Source organism: Corapipo altera, unplaced genomic scaffold, assembly GCF_003945725.1.
Source record: "Corapipo altera isolate COAL_440 unplaced genomic scaffold, ASM394572v1 97, whole genome shotgun sequence".
Lineage (NCBI taxonomy): Eukaryota > Metazoa > Chordata > Aves > Passeriformes > Pipridae > Corapipo > Corapipo altera.
Window position 1 is genome coordinate 85272 of NW_020884998.1, and position 26955 is coordinate 112226.

General features: G+C 42.0%; 1 protein-coding gene across 1 annotated transcript in view; it reads right to left on the reverse strand.

Moving 5' to 3' along the window:
* The window catches only part of SLC22A23 (solute carrier family 22 member 23), a 107432-nt gene that overhangs the window by 11040 nt on the left and 69437 nt on the right, over positions 1-26955 (reverse strand). Inside the window, 6 exon segments of the mRNA XM_027666771.1 lie at positions 822-854; positions 3498-3730; positions 6751-6853; positions 12170-12259; positions 18673-18800; positions 22955-23123. Coding sequence (XP_027522572.1) covers positions 822-854; positions 3498-3730; positions 6751-6853; positions 12170-12259; positions 18673-18800; positions 22955-23123 — 756 coding nt within the window.

Here is a 26955-nt window from a genome sequence, read left to right on the forward strand (position 1 = left end):
TGAAAATTAACAGCTGGTTTTGCTCTTGCTGAATATATCAGCTGTCAGGAGAGCAAAAGGTGTTTGGGAGCTCTTCAGTTACATCTTCCAAAACATGTTCCAGCCTGCTCAGGGCTAAGCCCTTTCTACAGTGCACCCCAAGTTTGTGAGAGAGAGCAAATACTGCCAGCAGATAAGGTTGTGAGCGTAGTACCTTGCAAAATAGGGGTCTCTGAGGCTCCCTGGCCACTCTTGCATAGCAGGTGAGGCTACACCACTTATCCCTCAGGGAGTCATAACTGCTCAGCAGAACAGACCTTGGAAAAGCTAGGCAAGGACAGGTCTGTCGAATCTAATACAGAAGGGTAAATTTTGTTCCCCTGTAGCCTGTCACTGCATTGCTATTACAGTACTTCAGCCTGGTATAAGGTGCCTGGGAAAGTATTTTCAAAGGTGTTTAAGTCCCCTTATGAGAAGTGACTTTGTCATCTCAGATCTTTCTGGAAAAAAAAGAACTGAGATTCCCGAACTGGGAATTGCTTCTCAGGAGGAGATTTTCTGAGAAAGTCTTACCATGTATCTGAAAATAAACCTCTGCACCCTCTCTTGACATGCAGAGGCAAGACAGACTATGTGGAGGGGATGCTACACCAAGAGACTGCATATAAATGAGCAGACCTGCCTATGACTGGGGTCTCAAGGCACTGTGTGGAATTGGGCTTTCCCCCTGCAACCCTCTGTGGCAGTAGCTCTGCTCTGGGTGCTTTGGCTCAGGCCTTTTGGATCTACCTGCTCCTGGGGAAGTGTTTCCAGCATAATGCAGATTTGTCTGTAAACCATACCTGAGTCTGGAAGTTGACTGTATTTTCCGATCACTGGATCCAAGACCACGGAAGTCAGAGTAAGATAAAAATAAGAGAGAAAAGGAGAAAAAACAAGAACGTACTGTTTTTACGTATATATTTATCCAAAGGAAAAGAAAAAAAAATGGTAAATCCCACATGCCACCCTAGCCCCTCCCACAATTCTTTCCCATGCCACAACTGGCACATCTTTCCCTGGCCACCAGATAGGACATGCTGTTTCCAGGCACATTTCAGCTGGAGGACAGCATGCTAATGAGACAGTGATAACAAACCAGCAGTAAAGCATATTTAAGAGCCCCAGAATTACCACTGGGATTAACACAAAGGCCTCTTTGTGTTCTCCCCCTCTTAATGAAGGAGGAGAAGAAAAAATGCCCTCCTGCTGCAGCCCCGAAGGAATGGGCAACAGAAGCTTTAGAGATTAAAAAGTCTGGGCATCAGAACCGTCAGGCTGGTGGGAGACTTATTCTTCACTAAAACCCCGAGCGGATGGTCCATGTGTCACCCTAGCCACCAACTGCCACGTGTCCTAACCACACAGGAGCACACAGCAGTACAGGGCAGCAAGGGGAAGGGCACCAGCACAAGCTGGCCATAGTGCTGCTGCTCATGTCCCTCTGGGCTTCTGTGACTTCCCAGGTTACACCCTAGAGTTCAGAGGAAGGGCCAAGCATGCCAAGCCCCAAGGTCTGCTGCAGGTTTGTGGTTCGTGAAGAATATCCCTCTCTCTCACTGTTCTCAAATTCTAATTTCATTTGCCAATTACACCCAAATTATGCTAAGCTAAAACATGCAGGATGCTGCGGCAGCAGGGTCACTGCTTCTCTCCAAACACTGTCTAGCTCTTCTGAGGAAGAAGGGGGTATGATCTAGAGTGGGGGGACTTGAGTTGCTCTTAAGTTCAAGGCTGCCTTTCTTTCCTCTTCTCACAAATAAGGAGGTGAGGGTAGAGTGGGGAAGGCTGATGGGTGCACCATGCTGAGAGTACCAGCGTAGCACAGCATACCTAGAGCCCGTGCCTGCTCTTAGTTTTAGCAACGTGGCTCACAAAACCACGACTATGAAAAAAGTTGTAATGATTCCTACAGGGTGTTCCCTCTCCACTTCCCTCACTAATTTTTTTTGTTGAAAAACTGCAACCAGATTTTCATGGCTCTAGAGCAGATTAACAGCTTTGACATACTTTCTCTCAACTAAGCAACTGCATGTTTATTACCTCAACAGCCTCAAACAAACATCTGACATCCTTAAAAAAAATAAATAAAATGGGATGAATTTAGTGTAGAGAGACCCTGATGGACACCACCAGAAGAACTTGGAGTTTTGGGAGGTTGCAGACATGCACAGTGTGAACCTGCATGTGAGCAGTCACAGTCTATCAACAGACTGGTGATGAGGTGGGGCCAGGGGACTTCTCCCACTTTCAGTTGGGATTGCTGCACATGGTAAATATCTGCTCAAGGGGAATGTAAACTTCTGCGCCAAGCTGGGAGAAAACACATTTGATGCTGGAGTTTCATCCATGTCATGAAAGAGGTACCCTGTTTCCCTCCTACACTCCCACAAATAGTGTGTTTGCTAAAGGTTAACTTAGTAAATGCCTTCAGGAAACACAGTCTGTAAATATGGACAATTCTTGCTAGCTTGGAGCTGCCTTCAGTATGCGGGAATGTGAAAACTTTCCATCCTCAATGCAAAAAGCTCTAATTAAAACCCTCAATTATTTCTAAACTTAGAAATGAAAAACAGCAATAACCAGTGTTCTGGTGTTTGTCTCACAGTTTGTCCAAAGCATGTCTCAACCCTCTTCCCCCTTCCTTGGGGTGGGGTTTCATGGGACAGGAGTCTAATGTTTGGTGGTTGTGAGAGTGACAAAGCACCTTCTCTCTGCTTCGGCACCTCTCTGATTCATCAAGTTCAACCTTCTCAACTAACAATAAATGAAGACAAGAAAATAAAATCAAAAAGGAAAGGGAATATTTCTATAGCAGTTTTAATAGTTGAACCTGCTCAAAAGGGCCAGACAAAGGTTACTGCCTGCAAAGGAAGAGGTGAGACACTCTTGCTTTTGAGAGGAACAACCCATCTGAAAAGCTGTGTCACCTCTCAAAATTATGTGTATACATTCACATGGACTATACATACACACTGTGTTAAAATTAGGGTCTTTCAGCGGCATAATTTCCATGCTACCTGTATATTACTTACTCACAGAAAGATGCTAAGAATAGGCAGAGGACATATACCTACTGGTCTAACTTCTGTTTGGTTTAGCAGCCATTTAAGAAGTAGACTCAACTGGGGAAGTTTTCCCTTCCCAATCCCTATCCAGCTCTTTCCTTGGAGGCTATTTCACTAGGATGAAATAAAAAATGTTTTGTATTTCCTTGTTTGCTTTTAAGTGACAACCCTAATGAAGGACCAATGCCCAATGAGCGTCACCAGAGGAATCATCCAGAACACAATGCCTTCTGTTCATGAGCTTAAGACAACAAGTGTTTGGGGAAACCTTCAAACAAATTCAGCTTCTTAAACTATGCAGATGTATGACATGACAAATCTGGGAAAGGCAAAGGAAATGCTAATATTTCCGGGTCCCTTATTTGCATGTCAAACTTGTGTGGTCCTGGAAAGCTCTCATCTCCAACTTACAGTTGAGAAGGCCCAGCTGCAGAAGTGATGCCAGAGCTGTAAGTATCATGAAAAGCAGGAGTCCTCCTCTCCTTCCCAGAAACCCAACCACTGGGCACATGGCCAGGCAGGATGCCAGCGCAATCCCAGCCATGGTGTAGTAGTCCGCATAGAAGTTGTGGGTAATCGCCATCTTCGCTTCATGCCCCATCATGCTTTTTGCAAAACAGTGGTGTATGCCATACCCAGTCAGCCTAGGGGAAACAGGATAGGGCAAGAGGAGATCATTGCTGACAAGGCAGATGTGCACTGCAACATAATTCAGCGTAGGAACACACTAATGCAGAAAAAATTTCTTCTGCTGCAGGAATAAAATACCTCGAGCAAAAAAACTTACCTCAGACTTCTAGATTCTACTATAAAATAAGCAATGATCAAAAGAAAAACCTCTATTCAACCAAACTCTCACTGACTTTATTCATGTAGCTGCTGCTCACAGTACGATCGGGGTACAAGCAACTTTACAAGGACTCCTAGTGTGTGATTGGTTTTCCTGTTGTATTTGAGAACTCCTGTACCCTGAGAAGGACATCTTGCTGTTCCCAGTGCACCTGCTGACAACCACAGAGCCAGCATTGCTGTGATGAAGCAGCCTGTGTGCTTGGACAGCAAAGCACTGTGCAATAGAGATGTGTCTTCCAGGAAGACCCACTGGCCTGAGGCATTTGGTCATACTAAATACAACCATTACATCCCACTTCCTAAGTTAGCCTGTTAAAACTGAAAACCCCTGAGAAAAGAGTATTTGAAGTCCTATGTGCTGCAACGATTATGTGCTGCAATGATTATTACAATTCTGAAACAATAAGCTCTAATCCAATCTACATATTTACATCACCCTTCACAGCAATGTGTCTCCCCTTTTAAAAGAAAGTTTCTTTGTGATGCCAGTGATTAACATCTTGCCACCTCATTTCACTCCTCTCTCTTTCTCCTGTCCTACCCTGCCCCTCCAAAAAAAAAAGAAAAGAAAAAAAACCAAAACGGTCGGAGGTATACAGATGAGAAGCCCCAGCATCACCGTTGATGTCGTGCAAAATTGCAGCAGAGGTGCTACGGGAAAGGTCAATGCTCTCAACTGCACCCGGCACAGCTCAAATACCTCTGCCAGGAAGAGCCTCTTTCTTGTCCCTGGCACTTAGACAAGACAAACCTCATGTCATAAATTAATTGTGCCTGACAGAGTGGCAGGCACAGATCCAGGTCTCAAAAAAAAAAAAAAAAAAAAATGAATGGCAGGTACATTACACTATTACATTTCTATCCTCCTGGAGGTCAGGAATTTGAAGCTCTGTCAGTGTAAATTGGGTAACAAAATAAGCATAGAAACAGTTGGGGGAATTGGCAGTTACTAAGTGCATGACAGCCAAGGGCCTGAGGAACTCCTCTTGCAAACTTGTTAATCAATGCTTTAGTACAAAACCTCACCCTCAATACCAAACACTTTCACCCTGGTAAAAACCTAGTACAAGTGCTTGCTGTTACACAAAAATGACATTTGCTTTGGATAGCTAGATTATAACTGAATCCTCCCATAAGAGCAATAATAATCAGCCAAACAATAGTAATAAAAGGGCAGAGTTAACCAGCATTTCTTCTTTCTCTTCTATGCATGCCAACACAGCTGCAGAAGTTGTTATTTAGGCCATGATCTATAAACTAAATTACTGTATCGTTTGGACTTTACCTTCCAGCCTGCTTCCTCAAGAATTACTCTATTCTCTTAACTTGGTGAGCAGCTCAGAACTGTTACTTTTAAAACCAAATACCTCTATCTTCCTTGATTTCTTATTATTCCCTGCAAAAGGCTCCTCCACATACTAAAATTCAGCACAACCCCATCTAACAGGAATAACAGAATTAAAATTAAATATTTTCTTTTCCGCCCCCTAAAACCAAACACGGAATCTATTTCCTCAGACATAGATCTGCTTCATGCTCTGCTTGGATGGCAAACAGCCTCTGTGTGCTAATGCCGGAAGTTATTTTTGGGCTGCCTAGTTCCTGTTCAGGGAATTTCCAAATATGCAAAATTAATGAGGGTGAGGGAGAAGGGGAGAATTCCCCATGTAAACATTTTTCACAAATACAATTAACACAGGCTATTAAAGGTACCAGTGGAGCCTAATAGGAAAACACTGTTTCAGAGCAGAGGGGATCAGTCACTGGTGGGTGGAAGAGAGACACAAAACTCGTAAGACTAGAGCTGGTTCTGCAACCAACAGTACTGGAGATTGACTCGTGAAGTCTTGGTGCTTCTGGGTGACTATTTGTCCCCTCTGCCTCCTCTGAGTTATGACTGATCCATAAGCGTATTAACAGGAGTGAGGGCTGCAGAGTAGTGCCCTGAAGAGATGAAGAAAATTACACAGGAGAGCTACATGCTTCTAAACCTGGGGGATTTCCACTCTTCTCCCTTCTCACCTCCCATTTGAAAAAAAATCATGAAAGAAATACAAATGGACATTTTAACTAGATAGAAAAATCAGAAAATCCACTGCTGGTGCCCTCCCAGAATTTGCAAGGCCATCTATTTCCTCTTTACAAGGTGGTCAGTTCTGGACAGAAAGTCTCAGAGCCTGTAACCTGCAAAACCCTCCGGCTGATGCTTGGTTTTGCCCTCATAAGCATGTCCAAATGGAAGCCTTAGGATGAAAGCATCACATTGTGCAGTCTCCCACAGAACATTCTCCCTGCGTGTCCCATACACTATTTGGGAATACTGAAGCACTTTGCAATCTGCCTTTGAAGACCTATCAAGGACAGCTGTTATACAAGGGAGGAGGGCTTGTGTTTATTAGCAAGCAACATCTTCCTCTGCAACACAGCCCTATCAGACGAAAACAACTTGAACTTGCACTTCTGTGGCATTAAAGGTTTCAAAAATCCCATCCAGGATGCCAAGCAGTAGATGTCTGCATGCATGAGCATGTACCAGCACGTGGCCACTCAAGACCACTGGTGATAGCAATGCACTTGCAGCATGGTACCTGAGAAGACATGTGGTTCTGCTGCCTGAAACCGCCAATGAGCTCCTCCATGTTTGCCATAAAAACAGTTCCCTGCAACAGCTAGTGTTCTTCCAGGATCGTTTATCAGAGACATTAGTGAAGGGTCCCACATTAGGAATAGAAGGAGCTCCCTCATCATTTCCCATTGCTGCTTCCAGTTGACTGACCACACAACTATTCAAACAGAATGAGATCAAACTTACGAGTTCACACACAATACTACGATGTTTTTCCACAGGTTCCTTGTTCCCACCACTTTAACAATGCAGACTTTCTTCGGTCTCCTGGTGATTTCCTTTTCCAGCTCTGAAACAAATCAAACCAAAATTATCCTTTCACTGGGGAGAATGAGAAGATTTGCTTGTGAACTGCAGATATTTTGAGGGAGGTGTTGGAGAGCAGGATACTATTGATTACACTAATAGGAACTATAAAAATGCTGAACAGCCTATCCCAAGTCCACCACAGTTCCTCCTGTTCTTTCAGACTTCCCTTAACCTTCTTGAGGCGGAAGAACTACCTAAGAACTCCTTCACACTGCAAACCTTCTTCCAGTTAAACATGTATATGTAAAAGGGAGCAGTACGGAGCTTGATCCCAGCAAGCATGACATCAAATTTCTTGAAAAACTTCAGGATTCTGTTAATTTTTAAACCCCTCTACAGGCAGAACTGCACTTGCGCAGCAAAAGCCCTGCTGCCTTTGTGCAATGCACACCTGAAAAGCCATGGAAAGGACTGGAGTTCAAACTCATTTTTCATGGGATTCTTTTGAGGTTTGTTCAAATGCAGGTTTCAGAATAAAGTGGTTAGGACATTATGTCAGCTTATACTCTTTCACCCCACTCCCTTTTCAAATATTTAAAATTGTTCTGATGGATGTCCTAAACATTAAGACATTTCCTTAAAGAAAAATCTTTGGGTATCAGCAGCTGTGGTGTCTTTGCATTTCAGAACTAAAGTCTCACCATGTTCTTAAAGTGCTGGGCAGCTCCAAGCTAACTTTTCTAAGCAGTGCTGTTAAGAACACACAAGTCTTGCAAATATTACATCCGACACCCTTGTTGGCATGGGACAATAACAAAGGACAATTTATTTCCCAAGTATCATTAATTTAGAGCGTGAACACCTACCTAAGCATGCCAAAGCAGCCTGTTTCCAAGCTACTGGATCGGTGAGACAGCAACAAGTTCAATAAAAACAGAAGAAGCTGTAGTTATAAAGAACCATCACAAAAACGATGCCTTTGAAGAGTGCAGACTAGGACTGCTTTTTTGCTGCTTTCTAGACTGACTCTGTTTAAAGGCAGCAGCGTGGCCCTGTTCTGAACGGTGCATGCGTTCCCTTCGTGCATACATAATTAGCACGGGTGTCCTCACTTGTCCACACTGGCCTGCCTTGACCTTTGCCTTACTCCACTGAATAGCAATTCCTTAAAGAGCTGCAAGACACTGGAAAATAAAAGCAAGCTGGGGCGGGAGGGGGATGGGGAGGGAATTCACCTGAATTTACAAACTAAAGAAAAAACGCTGTTTGCCTGCTGTTATTTGAAAAGTGTACCATAAAAATAATAAATCAAACAAAAACTATTTATATGCAAATACTTGAGCTATTCACTGTTCACAGGTCACTCCTGGTCTTCCCTCTAGAGCTACTACTGGGAATGCTTCCGACAAAAGCAGCAAAGGGTATTCTGTATTAATGACTGTACTTGAGCAGAATATTGCCATACTACTTCCCTTACTATCTGATAATGGCTATTTCTCCCCAGAATCTATGCAGCATGAAGATCACAAAAGCAGAAAAACAGGTGGAGCAAAAGAAGAAATTGGTTAAATTAATATTTGTATTACAGAAGCCCTCAGCAGGCTCAGCAATGGATTGGGGTTATATTAAAAAAAAAAAAAGGCAATAAAGAAAGGTGGTACTTAATCTCAAAGAAAAAGGTCAAAATTACTTTTGTAGCAAGATTCTGGAAAGGAGTAAGTGCAAATAAAATAATTCAGAACAACAGAAGCACTTAGATAAAATGCAGTTGTAAAGCCTATAATTGAGCCCAAGCTAAACCACCTACAGAAAAATAGTCAAAGCAAGCACTAGAAGAAGCACAAGGGTTTTGAAAAGCTGTTGGTGGCTGTTTACTATTTCATCTGAAGGGCAACAAGGAAAATCACTACCCAAACAACACACATTGCACAGATTTCATGTGGACAATCTGACCTATCAAACTAAAACATCTCATCCTCTGTCAGCATAAAATAGGCCCTAATGCCATATCCTTCAGATTTTCTTGAATTTTTTTCATTTTGCAGAGTAATTTTAATTTTTTTCTTACAGAAGAGAAAGCAGATTTCATTGTCAGTTTATGCTTTATTGAGCCACAACTTAAAAAAATTAAGAGAAGTAACACTTAACTTGGTTACACTTCTCTTTGGAATCAGACATTATTTTGCCCTCCTCTCTTGCTCATACATTAGGGGGTCCCATAATCTGTAAATTCTTTGTTTATTGTCACGCATCCTTCTCATGTGCACTCAGGCACTCAGTGCTTCTGAACTGATTCCTGTCAGTGTTTCGCACTGAATCGCTATTCTACCCCCAAGTAATGGCTAGCTGGTGGGTTATATGAACTGACTAACACCTCCTTGGCTTCAGCTGCAGCGAGGATCACACATGAGGGGAATTTCACCCTTTCTCTATCCTGTCTTATGCAGCAGTCTTTCTTTAGCACACGCTTGCTTCTGCTCTGATGGGGGTCGTACTCTGTGAATACCCTGCATCATTATAAGAAAATTCCTCAAAGGAGATTCCAGATGTAAAAGCATTAAAAACATTAATGAAAAAAAAGGGGGGGAAGGAAAAAAAAGGGGGAAAAAAAAGAAAAACAAAGGGAAAAAACAGAAGAAAAAAAAGAATCTGGTCTCAAACTTTACACCAAAGAATGCCTGACTTCTTACTAAAAGCCTTCTGGCTCTACCAGCTATTTATACCTCCATCTATGATATTTTTAAAACTCCAAATCTAAGTCACCTGTAAATGACCTGCTGTCTTTGGAGGGTGCCTGCTTACATGAAAGGACCTGCTCTGACTGACTGCAATGAGCATCAGGAGAGCAACAGCTCTTAGGCTGTCTGGACTTCATATGTCAACATTCAGATATTAAAAGAGAAGTCAAGCTGAAGTCTATTAGAGCTCCATGGAAGCAAATTATTGCTCTCTCAGGGCTAATACCAGAAAAACTCCCTCTACCCCCAGCTTATTGTTTGATTTTGCACTGAAGTCATCGGTTCAGAAGGAATTTGCATTAAGTGTTTCAGTTTTGATTTACCATAAGGGAGAGTGTAGAAAATAAAAAATATTTTTATCCATTTACTCAGAGGCCCCTAGTAAGTTTTCCCATACTCCAGAGCCCACACACACTCTAGGCTTCCTATTCAAGGACTCGGTAGGAAAACTGTCAACAAGCTAACTCTTTATATCCCAATGGAAATTAAAACTATTCAATGGGAGACTTTGAAAGTCTAATGGGACGGGGAATCCTACCAGCTTCTAGCTCCCTACACTACTGAATTCTCATGGGATCCTCTGTGTTTCAGGAGCATGGCTTTCAAAATTAGAAAGTATCTTTAATGCCTTCAAATGAAGCCACACATCTCTGCATCACTTGGCATAAACAAAATAGACAAAAACCCAAATCAAGCAGCCGAAAAAGAATGTCCAAAATGACAAGTGTCCTGTGGCGATATACTTCTGCTGGATTTTTCTGGCCGCTAAACGATACTGTCAGTAGCTCTTTGAATGTGAAAAGAGCTATGGAAGCCCAGCACAGAGACTCAATCCACAGAGCATGACAGCTCTGCAGCAGGAGGTAAACCAGTCTGAAACACAGAGCTGAAGCAATCTACTCTCAGGCAGACTGAGTTACAGGTACACAGGTTTATTTATACCTACTAGGAATTCTGTCTCCGTGAACTCCCTTTGTGCTTATTTACTTATTTATTTATTATCATGGAGGACTGGCAGTCTGAATAATTGCATTTTGGAAAAGCCTAATAATGAAGAAATACTGAAGGCTATCAAGTCACATACAGAAATTATGAGGCGGGTAAAATGCTGACTCATGGCAGACAATAAGGGATAGAAAAACAGAAATCATAAGCAGATAGTAGGACATTAGTGGCAGGGTGACTTGTCTTATTCTCAAAAGAAAAAAAAATAAATCTTGTTCAATAACCTCAGGAGAGAGCCTGTCAAAAACCTTAGAAATGTACCAACAAGGTCTGCTGGTGACAAAGCGAGGCACTGCCTTACTACCAAAGGTAAGTACAACACACAAATGAGCCATTAGAGGGAACTAGGTAAAAGTGAGACCTTGTGTTGGAAAAGCAAGTGAAAATGCATAATACAAAGTAAGATTCTCAGTCATTAAGGGGAAATGTTTCCCCAACATAAGCAAAGGCTATGTTGGACTTGGTTATGTACTACCCGAACACAAGTGACTACGTGACACCAGCTTATTGAGACCATGAGGTATTTGTAATTCAGATAACGAAATGCTGGTACTCTCTTACAATTCTGGTCATCAATATTTGAGAAACTAAAGCTTTGGCAAGTCCCTTTATAAAAGGAGGGGAAATAGAGGAGAACTTCATCTCAGTGAAGGAATGCCTTCTCACAAAGTATGGGAAAACATATTTAAGATAGGCACAGACAGGAACAAATGGGAAGGGAAAAAAAAGAATGAACACAGACAACTACAGTGTATTTGAATTGGACGCTAAAATGTACCCCAGTACAAGAGCAATATGGAGACCGATACGGCATTCTAACAAAAGCATTGCACATAAATACTAACAGCATTTAAAATTAATCTCATTTCATGAGAGTAACTGTGTAACTCTATGGCTATAACAGCTAAGGACTGATTGTAATAATTTATTTGAATCCTGTATTTCTAATTGCATTCAAAAAAGTAAGAAAAAGCCAGACATAAGGGCGCCTTTGCAATCTTCAATTGCTCATATGCATTAGGATATAGCACTCAGGTCATCACACATTAATTTTCCCCCCCAGAATGCTCACTGCAGTCACCAAATGGGCAGGTAGTAATGACATCTCTACCTTTCCCATTGAACATGTGCCTCTCAGCCTTATTATCCAAACCTCCCAGTGAGTACAAAAAAAATCATAGATTTCCTCAGAGACAATCCTACAGTGCTGTCAGAATATACACGTATTTCATAAATAATAATGAAATAATCTCTACCACCTCGTAAAAGTAAAGGCAAAGATTATTCCTGTTTTGCAGGTAGGGAGACACAATACAGAGGATTTTTGTTCAGAATGAGAAAAATCATGCAGCAATACGCCTTGTAGTTGCTGATATAAATGTTCCCAGCTTTCTGCAAATCAGGTCCCAGAGTTACACACTAGAGACAGACACTGAAGAAATTGTGATTAGCAACAGGACTGAAAGGGCCTGATTCCAGGGAAATCTCCATCATCATACAAAAACATCCCTGTCAGACAGAGAACAAGTACAGTTCTTAAGGAGGTATTCAGCTTCATTTCCCCAACACTATCCTCTTTCCTCCTGCAACCCTCTGCCTCATTCACTACACACCTTCCAAATTCTGCAACAAATGAGGAACAGACAACAGCTTCATTCCCACATCATCGTCCATCCTATGCACTGATTCGTCCATCCTATGCCCTGTGGAAAAAATAGGTCGTAATCATGTTATTAAAGGCTGTATCAACATGCCTTCATGCCAGGAGGCCAAGCAAGGGTTGCCCAGGCAACCTGACTTCTTCCACTTCCCAGGGTGTGACATGTAGACGTTTACATTCTTCTAACATCACCAGAAAACCCCCTCCCCAAAAAAAAAAAAATCAAAAAAACCCCCATAACACAAAGAGCACCTCAAATGTCATTGTGTGGAGCTGTGTCTGAGCCATCAGGAGGTTTCAGGTACCCACACGTGCATTGTTGCTCTTTGCCGTCAGAGCTATGGAGGAAACCTCAGCAGGCAGAGCAAGCAAGTTGGGCAGGATGGAGGGGTGAAGCACACATTTGAGGAGTGGATTTCACAAGAGAAGAGGGCTGAGACTGTATCCTTGGGCTTGACAGTTTGTTCTAGAAAGAGGGGGTAGCATATGATCATAGCTCCTTGTTGTCTTTGCCTCTCTAAGTTCCCTCCAACTATCTTTAATCTTTGCTCCCACAACTTGTTTAAGTCTCTTATTTCCTCTCTTCTCTGTCCACTGGTCCCTTCTTGTTGCTCTTCACCCCTACTTGGTTCCTGAGGTCTCCTCTCCTACCCTTCACACCCATGTCTGGACTCACCTACCTTCACTTTCTCCATCGTCTCCCCTCCCTGTTCCTGTGGGCTGGGGAAGTGCCAGCAGCACCAGGGCTTGCTGCCTGCCCTCTGCACATGACTCCTGCCCTGTAAAGCCAGCTCCTCTGGGAGGATATGTAGTACTGCGGACAAAGACCCAGAGTCTGGCACAAATCAACAGGCTGGAGTGTGGCCAGTGAGACTCTGCAGAGAACTCAACTAGTGAGAAAGAGTAATTTAACAACCCCCTCTTTTTCCTTTTCTTTAAATTTTCCTGCATATTTGGCTTTTCCCAGTGGCATTGAAAGGTACATTCACAGTAGAGTGCACCCTTTTTCCCCTGTCCCCTCTGAAACCTGCTGCTGTCAGATATGACTACCACCCCTTCCAGGGATATAGTCAGGGCATGCACAGGCTCTCCTCTTCCGTTCCTGTAGGCCTAGCCAGGAGAAGAGGACTTAACGGACCAGTTTTATCCTTGTTAATCACTATCATGTACAGCACATCCTGAAAGAGTTGCACAGGTTCCATCAGTCCCTACAACAGGGGCCCATAAGGAGAAACCCAGACCCTCCTGAAAGCTGATTAAACATAGAAGTGGGCAACAGAAATCACTGGTTGTTTTATTTTGTTTGGTTGGGGTTTTTTTAAATTTTGAGATGGATATCTCTGTGGCTGACCCACAGCCTTTTTTAAGATGTCTTTGTTAAGTCCTTTTTAATGTCTCCCTTCAAGCACCATCTTGAACTGTTTTAACTACACTTCCCACATTTAGCTGGACACTCCTCGGGAGTTGCATGGGATATTTAAAAGTTTGGCACCATTAAACACCCAAGAAACAGGATCTGGTAAAGGAACACATCTGTCAGGTTTGTACACAGTAGTATCACACAGAGTTACCTGTATTATGGGGCCAGGAAATTTGCTAATACCCTCTTCACCTATCACACGTTTTAAAACAGTAGTGTAGTTATAGGTATGATGGTCTAAGGATATGAGTAAAGCTTTATAGGGAAAGAGACTGACTTTCAGACATAAGGTTTTTTCACCCTTCCCTCTGCTATTTACCCAGTGGAAAAAGCAGTGAAAAAATTACGTAGATCCAAGACTCATGCTTAGGAAAAAAAAATACAGCAAAACAAAACAGAAAAACAGCTTATGTACAAAAGAAAAGTCATGGCAGCGTGTTGTTCAGTAGCAAGAAAGGTGAAAGATAATTTGATTTTTTTTTCTTCAGAGGCAAATCCCCTGAAAACCACAGCTTTCCTAACTGCAATCCACACATGTACACATACAGAGTCCTCATCACCACTGTACCCCTTCATCCTCTCCATGTTATGTCCTACATGCTAAAGTATTGGTATCTGTTTGGACACTTGATCTTTCCTGGCCACCTTTTCCGATTACATCAATATTATTTCTCTAAGCTTAGAAAGGAACAGCTACAAGTTATCTGTCCACAGGAGCACTCTGGTTTGTGTTTTCATCTAGAGATTAGCAAAAAGGGAGCTTTGTTTCTTAGTCTGGTCAAGCAATTATTTTTATGTTAAGGAACATCCGAAATGTCTCCCACCATAGAGGAAGTCAAAGAGAATCGCACAGGGGGGTGGGTTTCCATGGAAGCACCAAGTTTGACACTTAGGTAACTGATGATACAAGTTTGACACTTAGGTAACTGATGATACAGTGTCTCAAGTGGTGCACTTCCCAGCACACCCAGACACCGCAGGGCTGGGTGCTGGTGCAGCCAAGACCAGCCTGCAGCACATGACCTGTTCCAGGCAACAAAGAGAACCTCCACTCCCACACAAAGGAAAAGAATGCATCCTATAAAAATGATGAAAGCCATCTAAAGTATAACAAACCTTTAAAAGGTATAAGGACAGCTGGTGCTTTGGGATTTCCAATTCCCTTAAATATTCTTTTCTCCTGTTTGTTAAACAGATCTCCATACTTTCTTAGCACTTACTTCACTTCAGTCAAAATGACTGTCCTGCAGCTGCACTGAAATGTATGTTTGTTTCTTGTTCCACAGGGTAACAGGGAAGAGATGGTGAAGTTTCTGGACCAATTGGTATTAAAAAGACTGTACTGAATTAATATTATCAAAATGTTTCATATTTTCCTGATTAAAGTTGACTTTTTTGGATAACATTTTGAAATATTTTTCCACAAAATGCAATAAGTCTGTTTTAAAAATAATATTTCAATACATAGTTGAATAAAAATAATTTCCTTGATGCAAAAATGAATTTTAACTTTTATTTCTAAAAGAAGACAAATTGTTAAGCCAACTGATGAAATTTTAAGACTCAAAACATATTAGAGATGATTTAATGGTGTCTAATTAACACACCTAGATTTCTTAACCATTAAAGAAAAAAAAAAACCACAACCACATAAACCCAAAGATCTCTTTACAATGGCAAATTATTCCTGCTTGAAATCACAAAGTATATCAATCACTCAAAAATAAAGCCACTTAAAGATGCTGTGGAATCAGTTCCCCTTGTGCAACCAACATCACCCCTGGGACAGGCCACCAAAGAGAAGGGCAATGTTACTCTACAACACTTCAGACTCCTATCAATGTCCCTTCTTTCACCTAGTTTCCCATGTAAGCACAGTCCCATACTATCTTACTGGTTGAGCATCGCCCATCAGCTGCCTACCCTCATTTTCTCCAGGCAGAGGTTGTTTCTGTAGCTGCCAGATCTTTCAACTGCAGCTGGACCACTGTCTGGACATTTAGTTGTTCTCTTTAGAGACATCTCCCACAAGAGCACTGGAAAACCACTCCCACCCTACAGACCATTAAAACCAACAGATAAATTTTGCTTCCTTTTTTTCCCACCCAATATGTAGATGGCCACCTCCCCAAGAAGAAGCAGGGCCTACAGTGGCACTCTCCACTATGGGCACTACAGCCAAAAGGACAAGTAAAAGCTTTCAGCTGGCAAAGGGAATTATGTGATTCTTCAGAAAGGAAAATCAGCCTGCTCCCTGCTCGGAGAGCAATTCAAAATTAAATTTTCTTCCATCCCAGAAATACGTTACCCTCTAGAATGCTGCTTCTTTTTATTATGGAACTCATATCAACTGCCAAAATAGGTACATATGAAACTGGAACTCCTGTAATGATCTGTTATATTGGATACACTAATTTGACCGATATGTATGAGTAAAATTACAGTGGTGTTTTCTGCTGGAAGGGACCACAAGTGAGCAGTTTATCATTTAAACGTATTGGGAGTAATTCAATCACAGGAGGTGGTTACAACAATGAAACGAGGAATAATAAACAGGAACACAATGGCCCCTAACTAGAGCAAAACAGTTTCCAGCCCTTTCAGATGGAAAACAAAGAATAAAACAAATCACAAACAAAACCCTCTCCACACAGACAGGAAAGCTCAACAATGGAGTCAAGGGAAAATAGGGGATATCTGCATCAGGCTCAATGGCATCCTTTCTCCCAGACAAATACCAGCTTTTTACCCATTCCCTGCTATAGCAACTACGGGTATATGATTATAACACACAAAAGCAGAGAAATGCTTTCTTCTAGTTACTGATCCACTGCAGGACACATGGTCTGTGCTTCGACCACATTCTTAATTCAGGATTTCTACTTTTCTCCTGTCCTCACTCAGACCATCAACACTCCCATGCAACCAGAATGAGAGAGAAGGTCCTTCCTTCAACAGCTTAATCTTACTTCATCCTTTTGATACTGCTCCTCTCTTACTCTCTCCCCTACAGCAATGCAGCATCCCTCCAGAGCTGGGTCAAGAAAGCCTTAAAGTGTGGGGCTGCAGAAAAGAGTTTAAAGAAAAAAGTGAGGAAAGAAATAATAAAAAAACACCAATAACATCCCCAACAAATCCATCATCAACAAGGAGGCAGAAATGACCATGTTCTGAACAATTTATAGTTTGCAAAAGGTGTTGTACTGACACCTGCTATATCTAAATGTATTTGCAGTCAAGAGAATCCACAGTATCAAGATGTGAAATAATGCTCTGTTTTTCACATGAAAGGGAGTCCCTCCCTTAAGCAGGAGTATACTCCTACCATGAAACTGCTGATAGAAGTAAATCAGTCACAAATAATAGCCATAAAACCATTTTGACACTTGGCATTCCTCTATGGGCAATAACTTTATCCATGGCTTAAATAAATCCCTCTAGATACACTTGCCTCTTTATTATTTTCCTTAAAGCAAACTCAGGTAATTTGTTTTTTCTTTCCCCTAAAATATATTTTATTTCATCTGCAAAATCAAGAAGCTGACTGAGAAAAGTCAAACATAGGAGATGGGAAACTCCAAGTCAAATTGTGAGACATTTTGTAGCCTCAGAGATAGGTTTTCTCAAGATCCACCGTTTACTGTGAGGAAGGTCTGCAAAAAGGAGATGGGGGGGATGCAGATCACCAGGTTAATGGCTGTTCACATACCCCTATGCTTTTCAGAAAACAGCATTTACATTGCAAAGGCATGTTGTGTGATGCAAATCCAGGAACTGCAACCCCAGACACACAATTACATGCAAGCAAGCTAATTACTACCAGTGTGCATCAAAAATCACTCCAATGATTATGGTGGTATGTATACCACAGACTCTAGCCAGGCTTTCTCACTGCTCACTGATAAAGACTGTTTTATTCATTAGACACTGATAATGGTCTTTTTCTATCCTGCATGAAGTCTGTCTCAGTGCTGACTGATGCCTTTAACAGTGAGTGACTGAAGCTACAGTTACCCCAGAGATCTCTGACAGCAAGTATCAGACAAGCGCAGAAGCATCACTTCTGGGCGAGGTCTCCCTGCAGCTCCTGGGATCAGAGGAGGTAGGGTTTGAAAAAAACGGGAAAACAAGAAATATTTTCACTGTTTTCTGACTAGTGCATAGTCTGACACAGATTGCAAGTGACAATGCAAAATGGGTGTTTATGGGCAGAGTCAGGCTTGTGAGAAGGAGGGGCAGGAGCCTGCATCGTATCTGACAGGTGCACTGGTGAGATGAAGATCCAGAAACTCTTTATCTTTGTTGTAATTAGACACACACACACACACACACACGTGTGAACACACACAGAAGTCTCTTCTGCAAAGTACCCTGCAAGACAGGATCTTGGCTATTTCAGTGATAATTCTGGTGATGAGAGGAGTCAGCTCTTTCCAAAAGCACCAGAAAACCAAGAAACTGATAATTTAGACTCTCAAGCAAAAACTGCACCCTAGTTCTGCCACTTGCAGCAACTTCCCATCCCTAAAGCAGCATCACTCAGATGATGCAGGAGAGGAAAGCAAAACAGCTATTGGAGTAAAGCTTTAAAGAGAAACTGTGGTTTAAGTTTCCCATGGGGCTGGCACATAGGGGGTTTGAGTGCTGCTGCTTCTCCAAACTAAAAAAGTAAATGTTGGCTGATGGGCAGGGTCCCAGCAAGCAGCTTCCTTATAACACAGTTTCCAGAGGCACACAGAGCTGAAGGCGCACTCTTGTAGCCGTGGTAAAATTCTTCAAGAGATGTCTCTAAAGACACACGGCACTGCAAGACAAGACTATAATTACTAGGATTGTTCAACAGGCCAAGTAGTTTTAAACACAGTGCTGGAGTTTGGAATGGATTTTCAAGAAAAGTAAAATGAATGAATGAATGAATGAATGAATGAATGGGATGATTTTACAGGCAATAAATGGATAATTTGATTCTGGGCAGCAATGCCATGTGCAGCCTTTACAGAAAAGCTGGGGGATTCGCAGTTTTCTCTCCTACTCACCGGGCACTACTCCTTTGATGTCGCTTTCTGTGTTCATCCTGTTCTTGTGTGTGAACTGAAGGATCAGTTCCTTGGATGCCTCAAATTGTTGTGTAGCCATCAACCACCGAAGGGACTCTGGGAAAATACTTCGAAGACAGAAAACAGGTTATGATTTCTTCCAAGTTTCTGTCAGAGGATGAACTGATAGAGTTTTAGCCGCTCATTTAACCACTCAGGAGCTATGTAAATATTTCAACATGCAGAATAATCACTCGTGAAATAAAAAAAGAGGGAAAACCAATTCAGAATGTGCAAATTAATGACATTTTCTTTTACCTTGCGTCACAAACGATAGAGGAACTGTCCTATCCCATGGAAATAGGACAAATCAGAATTTTATAACATATTCCAGGTGCTCTGTCCATTAATATAATTTTGAAAAAACTGGGAGGAGGAGGCAGTGCTGTCTGCAATAGACATTTGCTGCCAAGAAGAGAATGAATGAGATGTGCAGTTAACACATGGTAATTCAGACCAAAGAAGGAAAATAGCTAACAGAAGTAATTTAGGTTCTCTTCTAAAGACAGAGAAAGAGAAGAATTACTTCTTAGGATTATATTGCAACATATTTTCTCAGGTTTTAAACATGTTAAAAACCTTCTCCCATGTATGCAGTCATTCTTTATACAGGTCAGTATCGTGTGTGTTCCAGACAATATTTAGTTGTTGTTTTAAAAGCTTCCCTTAGTAAAGACAATATTGTGTTAGTTGAGTTGCCTTAAAAATATATACACGCACACAGTTAAAAAAGCTTTCTGTCCAGTTGTTTCCTTCAAGTGCTGATGTTTACCAGATTCATGAGCTTAACTGATCATTCTTCCTTTTTTTTTTCAGATGAGTTTATTTTAATAAAAAAACAAAAGAAACATGTAGATCTTAGAATAAAAAACCAAAATCTCCCGTACTTCTATAGATATGAAAACTTTCAGATCTCACTCCAAGCACATTTTTCTCTCATGTTAAGGCTTCACTTTCACTACACTTTCAAAAGACCTTACTAAGAACAATTTAACAACTACTTTTAACTTTAAATATATAATAAACCTCAAATTCCCTTTACAAAGCACTGATCTTTGCTGTGGATGCAGCTCAGTTCTTATACTTCCAAGCAGTCAACTGCACCATCTCTTAGGTTGATACAATTTGGAAGACCCCTTAGCAAAACCTCCAAACGAGACAGAGAAAGTATTAAGTAATTTTTTGAAAAAGAAGTAGAAAGGAGAGAAGTCAGGCAAACTGCAGTCTAAACGATAACAGCCAATAAAAATATATAACAGCTCTGATGACAGCCATTCATCTTGACAGTTTATTTATTACCTCCCTACTAGTATCGTGCTGCACAGATGCTTTGGCATATCCTCCTGCAGTAAGTCTTGTATAGAAAAAGCATTTTTTTAAATACTAAAAACCTTTTGAATGCAAAATCTCTGCATGCTTGGTTCTGGAGAGGAGACAGCCTCAGACACTAGGCTAAAGGTTTCAGATTTTGAACAGTCTGCTTAAAGGTCCCAAACAACTCCCATAATGACCACCAGCATCTACGAAAAGAAAGGGAGCCACAAGGATGGGTATTGCACACTGGGGAAAAATGCTGTCTCTGTTTTCCAGCTCCTGCAGTTTTCTCAAACTGGAAGTGCTAAAGCCTCACATCTTTCAGCTACTCCATCATTAAGTGTGAGCAGTGGGAGGTTCATTAAGGATCTTTAAAAACTTGTGTGCTGCCTTGAGCCCAGGTTACCAGGCACAGCAAGGGGAAGCGCTGGCCGCCCCATCTCTGTGCAAGCACCTGAGCTCATTTGTGGAGCATGGATCCTGCAGCCAAGCATCATCTGTATGCACCTACTGTTGCTGTACCAAGTACCATCACAAACTCAAAAGTTAAAAAAAAAGAAAAAAACCCCCATAAACCCAATCCCTCAGTCTCAGTGGACTTCTGCACAGAAATCTGTTCACCACCTCATGCTTTATCACCTGGCATTAAATACTAATTGAATGAAGCTGAGACAGGTTACTGCTGAGGGTGGGCAGTTGCCCAGATCAGCAGGCTGAGTTGACTGTGTATGTGGCCAAAAGCAGAGCAAATCTATAGGTGAGAGAGGGCTAAGCCCCAGCCTGAAGAGGCAAACGCCAGTCTCACAGCAGAAGATGGAAGTAAAGAGAATATAGAGGAAGGAGGAGGCAGTGCAGGGGCTGTTCACAACATCTGTTATTGAACTCACTGCTTTAGGTACATGATGGCAAATTAACAAGCAGTGTTCTTCTTTTATTACCCATCAGTTAGTTTTCTTCCTTCATTCGTGACACATGCTGAGGGTCCATGTTCCGTTTGGAGGAAAGGAAAGAGGCAATGAAATGGTAGCACTTTCAGGAGAATATACAACAGATGGAAGAGAAAAGCCTAAGAGAAAAGTACATACTGTACTGACAGTATAATTAAACAGGCATCCTAACCAGAGCCCATTTCCGCAAATGGAAAAACCCTGGGCAACACAAATCCTGATTCTTTGGCTGTTACCACTATTTATCAAGCTGCCATAACCAACATTATATGAGGGGGATCTATTTCCTTGGTTTGCCTGTCCTATACAGCCAAAAAGCCACAGAGCTCTCGCAGATTACAAAATAAATTCTAACATTTCCTATTGCTTTCAATGTCACCCAGGAACAATCTCTCGCCAGGAACATACAAGACCCTGTCACAGCCACCTGGAAAACACGCAACGTTCAGAAGACTGCTGAGGGGTGCCTGCTGTCCATTCCATCTACTGGGTTCATTAGGCATCTTCATACTACTGTACTATCCTTTGGACACGTATCTGTAAACATTATGCTTGATACTGGGTTCTGTTCAGTGGTGGATATAAGGCATTTCAGCAGGTGGCATCGCAACAGGAAGCAGACCTGCACATGGATAACATACGGCAGGTACGGGAGGGGAGAATGGTATCATGCATAAAAAAACCCACTCTGCAGTATTCATTGAGATGAACACTGACAAGATAAGACTATTTAAATGTTATGTTGAAATACAGGGGTGAAACCTCTGCCATTATCTTGCAAAAGACTTGTAACTTTCTCCTGTGTGCTGCATTTTGCCCATGCTGCAGCATGTCTGCCCTGGGAAAAAGCAATAAAATCCCCACTGAGAGTCACCACCATGGACACAAGAGAACTCTGGAAGAAGTTGATACAAGAATATAACTGTTAAAAGTTCTTACATCCTGTAACAAGTTTGCACACATTGCAACTTGTCAGGCATCACAGCTAGCAGCCTAGCCTCCCATGCGTACATAAACAACTTGGTCCTGCACAGTGTGATGGTCATTTCTCTGAGTGCACAGCAACTAATATTTTAGACTTGTTAGTATTATCTTTAAAATGAATGATCTAGCCTGTTCTTACTCTTATGGTTTTGTACAACACTGCTCTCATAAGCCTCTGTTGTGTTATGCCGCCACTGCGTGTCACTATTAAGACAGAACAACAAAGCAAGATTTTTGGGAGGTTTAAAAAGTCACAGTGGGGATGGACCTGGTACCATCCCCAAGGTGAAAGCCATCCTACCTCTCTCAGGATAGCTGTATTAATGCCCTGCCACAGGCAGAGAGGAGTGGGAGCAGCAGGAGTGGGGAATTCCTTGTGGGAACAATCCTGAACCACTGCCTGGAACAGACCACCCACACAGACTTCAGCATAGTGTGAGCTAATTTGGGCAAAATCAAGTCTAGTTCAGGACTGACTACCTCATGTACACAAGATATCCAAGCGTGTTTGTTGAAGAGCTGACACACATTATTTTTAACCTCTCTTGGATAACTCAGGCCAAAGAAACGAACAGTGACAGTACAGAACCACAACACAGGTATTAAGGGAAAATGTAGCCATGCAGTCATAATCTGACAACAGCTTGGCTGAGATGCATCCTCTCAAAACTGTTTTTGTCTCTAAAGGGGAAGCGACAGACAGAATAACAGCAAAATACAAATTGCACCTCAATCAAAGAGGACCATCTCTCAAGTTCCCACCTTGCCACAGCATGTAACGTATGTGTGTGCTACAGCAGATTATAAAGCTATTGTTATTTCAAAGTCAAGTCTTTGCACAAGGTGAACGGAATAACAAAGGGAAAGGCTCATATGTATTGTGAAGCACACGCACTTCCCGACAGTGAAGTACTGCCCAAGTCCCCGCATTAGGAGCTCATGTTGCCTTTAACCTGACAGGAGGAAGAAATACTTACACCCAGTAAAGCAGCATCAGCAGGAAAGGACAGATGATGACTGCCTGGAGGACCTGCCAGTCCCTGCAGAGGGCAGCCAGCCCCGGCATGAGGAACTGCCCCGCCATTTCAATGAAGCTCGCCACCATGGTGATCATGAACCGGTGCCCAGGAGGACAGAGCTCTATCCCTGAAACACAGAGCACACACAAACACATTAGCCTCCCCACCAGCAAAGACACCCCAAGAGCACCTCTATGAAACTTTCAGGAGTTCATGTCCTTTGAGACCTTTGGTCAAAGCTATGCAGTATCACATAAATTTTGCTTCCTCCTGTATTTAGGCTTCAAACACCCTAGCAGATCTAGAGAAGCTCATTATCAGCTGGCTATGGTGAAACATCACAACTTCCATACCTAGTGCCTCTCCTGCAGACCTGCTGTAACCTCATTGCCAGATTTCCTTCAGTCTCTGCCTAGAGAAGCATTTCACCAAATTGTAAGATATTTATCTTTAAAAGGAAATGTAGAATAAAATAAAAGCCAAAGATTTTGGGTCATGCCTTTTCACACTTCTCAGAAACACCACATGCCCTTCCAATCAGTTTGCTGGGAGGTGGAAGAGCACAGCTCTCAGCAGGATGCAGGCTCCCAGCTCATACGGGATGCCACCTGTCCACAGTTTAACATGCTCCAACTCAGCCAGTTTCAAGTTGGATTTTGCTGAGTGGGTTGTTTCTGGGTTTGCTTTTTGCAATAGCTTATCTAGATCAACTTTCAAACAAGTCAACCTTCCATCTGTCTTATCCTGCCTTCCACCCTTCCTTTTGCTGTGGGGTAATTTACTACCATCATTGGTGTCTTTGGTTGTCTCAGCTGCCTGCTGACAAGCGAGTTCAGTAGATAAAACGTCTCCTTAAATCCTGAATTCTGGCTATCTTTATTCAGTCAGAAGACGAATTTATCAGAATCACAGCTTAACAACAAAATTAAAAAGTCACAGAAGAAATAGCAAACAGAAAAATTGGACTACCTTGTGGAAATTTTTTCACCGGTCAGACTGCAACATATTTGCCATTTGAGCACACTTACTTCTACAGATTAATACTGAAGTGCAATAAACCTGCCACAAATGCGTAGTACTTATTGGAATGCTGATACAGAAACAGGTTCATAAACATTTGTGATAAACATTTGTGATATGTCGCTGTTGCCTTTTTTTTTGGGATGTTTCCTGTGGCTGTTTTAAATTAGAATTTAATGGTTATTAAAACTGTAATTGAAAAGCTATAAGAAAATAAGAAGAGATGACAGCTGCTCCTTCATTCACTCTCTCATCTGTAGCTTGTCAGCATTTATCACTGTAACACAGATTTAAACTAACCGACCAAAAACTAGCCTGTAGATCAAATCCAGGATTAAACACCACACATTTTTCTCCCTTCCTTTTCAGCCCACAAAATCTATCAATGAATTTTTGCCAAAACAGAAGTAAAATGTATCTGTTGTAAGGCAGCCCAAATTTTCATTAGCCTAACCACAAACATAGCAGCTTTGGAAAAGAAAGAGGGGTAAAAAGCCCTCAAAGACTCTCACATGCTATGAAAGGCTTTTACATTTTAATTAGGAAAACAAGATTAAAACACAGAGCTCCTTATGACATTAATATGGTTTCATTTCTACTAATGAAGTATCCCAAGCCTAGGAAACATTTTTTGTTCTATGCAAAGAGGTCACTTCCGTTTTATTTCTCTAATCTCCAAATAAAAAGTGCTTCTGTTTGTTTTTCTAAACCTTAAAGTCACAGTTACTCACACTCTAATATATATTCCTTCATTAAGTACAAGGTCAAGTTTTGTTGCTATAGAAACAGGAAGTCTACATTACATATGTAAGGCTTCGGCATTTCAATTGCATTGCTCAGGTAAGTATCAGGTAAAAAAAATAACCAAGATATCAACTTCCATATGAAGTCAGGAAAGGTGTCCAAATAATAAAAGCATATTTATATAATCCCTGCTCTAGCTGGCTGAGCGTGACTTTCAAGCAATGGTAGCAGTATATGAAATATCACATTTCTGTTGAAATGTTCCACATATTAGGACAGCCTACTGACTTTCCAACATATCTGGCTTCAATTTTACATGATAAAAGATTCAGCACTGGAGTTTTTAGCAACCATCTATCAGTAAACCTTTTCCTTTTCCCACCTCTGCAGCAAAGTCACCCTCTATAGCAGCTCTGCTTTGGACCCAGGAAAGGCACCCTGCTGATGCTCACACTGACGCTGTGATGCACCTAGGCACAAGGCCTCTGGGGCTGCAACAGTTTTTACTCAGTTCACACCAAAAACTACCAGCTCAGGCAAAATCAGTACAAGACAGAGATCAGCTTTATCCACCCACAGCAAATTGAGCAAGCAAGCTCTATCTCCCTGAAACAATGAAAAGGTTTCTGCCTCAACTACTTTGTGAAGCACAGAGCAAATCCTTGTCATACACAGAAATCATGGAAATTACCATCAGTACCAAAAAACTCCCAGATACACCCATTTGCTCTACTTGGAAAATTTTGTGCGAGCAAGGAGACAGCCACGTAAACAATTCTGCTTTCTTGTCCAGCATTTCTACTCTATGCAGCACAGTCAGAGTAGCAGATTCAACTTAGATGCCTAATTTCTCTAAGTCCCAGGCAAGTGATCATATGGGCAAGTTGAAACCTGTACGAAAAACAGGCCTGCAGTATTTGGGCCGTGAAACTGGAGATGCCCAGGACATGTGGGACAGACTTTCTCACTGCTGATGGGCACTAAGAAACTGTGGACATCACAAGCACAGAAGCTGGACCCAGCTCAAATCCTGTGGCACAACTGTTCCACACGCTGCAAGCACAACCCAGCCTGAAGGGAACTGCCTTACCGCAGGTGTGATCCAGACCTGGGCCCCACAGGCATCACAGGCCCAAGACACTGAACACACAAGGTTCATTGCACAGTGTATACCTCTGGCTGGGAAGTGTGGAAACAGTCCTGGGGCCAGACATGTTACAACTGCAAGCATTCAGACTTGCTGGGACATGGGTGAAGAGGGAGCTAATGAAGAACCTCTGCAACGGCCCGGGGGCTCAGTCCCACTGCATGTGGAGCTGCTCCCTTGTGCAGCAGGCTGCTGCCCTGGGAATCAGCAGAGAAAGTCAACATAAAACCACAGGTCAGATAACAGGTTACCCACTGCAAATGCAACAGGCACTGGTGACAAGGGGTACGTGAACGTTGCATCAGAAAGGGCAAGTTGCCTTTGCTAACAGTTTCTCTCCCTGGCTCTGGGATGGACAACCCACTGGGCTGATATCCTTCACAATAATTTTTCAGGCAACTTCTTCTGAAAAGAACATGGGAAATAGAGTTAAAATCACCCAAGTATGCCACAGCCTGACATCTGAAAGTGCTGCCCTCTTCCCTCTCCAGCCAGCTTTTCTTTCTCACCCTCTCCATCTGCAGCTGTGGAAGGAGCAGTCTGTTTAGAGTAGATACATACAGACAGGAGATGGGGGAGGACTGCAGTAACACTGGGTTAACATCAGCTCATGCTGCCACAGAGCATGGCCCTGTGTAGCCCAGCTCCTCCAAATCCTACCAGGTGAGCTGTCATTGCCATGAAGGGGTTAAGAGCCACATCTCATCCTTTCTCACTTGATCTTACATTAGAACACTCGTAACAATCTGTTTCAGATTTCAGAAATCCTCGTCTGTTTTAAAAGGGTGATATTTATTCTCAGAATATTTGCACAAGGATGAACAGCAAATACTTTTATTAAAAAAAAAAATAAAGCTGTAAGTCATTTGCAAATAATATATCAAGAAGAAAAAGAGGTTACATCACACTGCCTGAACAACTCTCTAGTATTCACTTGCCCATCTCCAGTCCCAAAACACAAAGCAATTCTTGCACTGCAGGCCAAGTATAAGTTTCATCAGAAACCACAAGGTAGGAGCTTTTTGTGCCTTTGCAGTTTTCTCTCCCT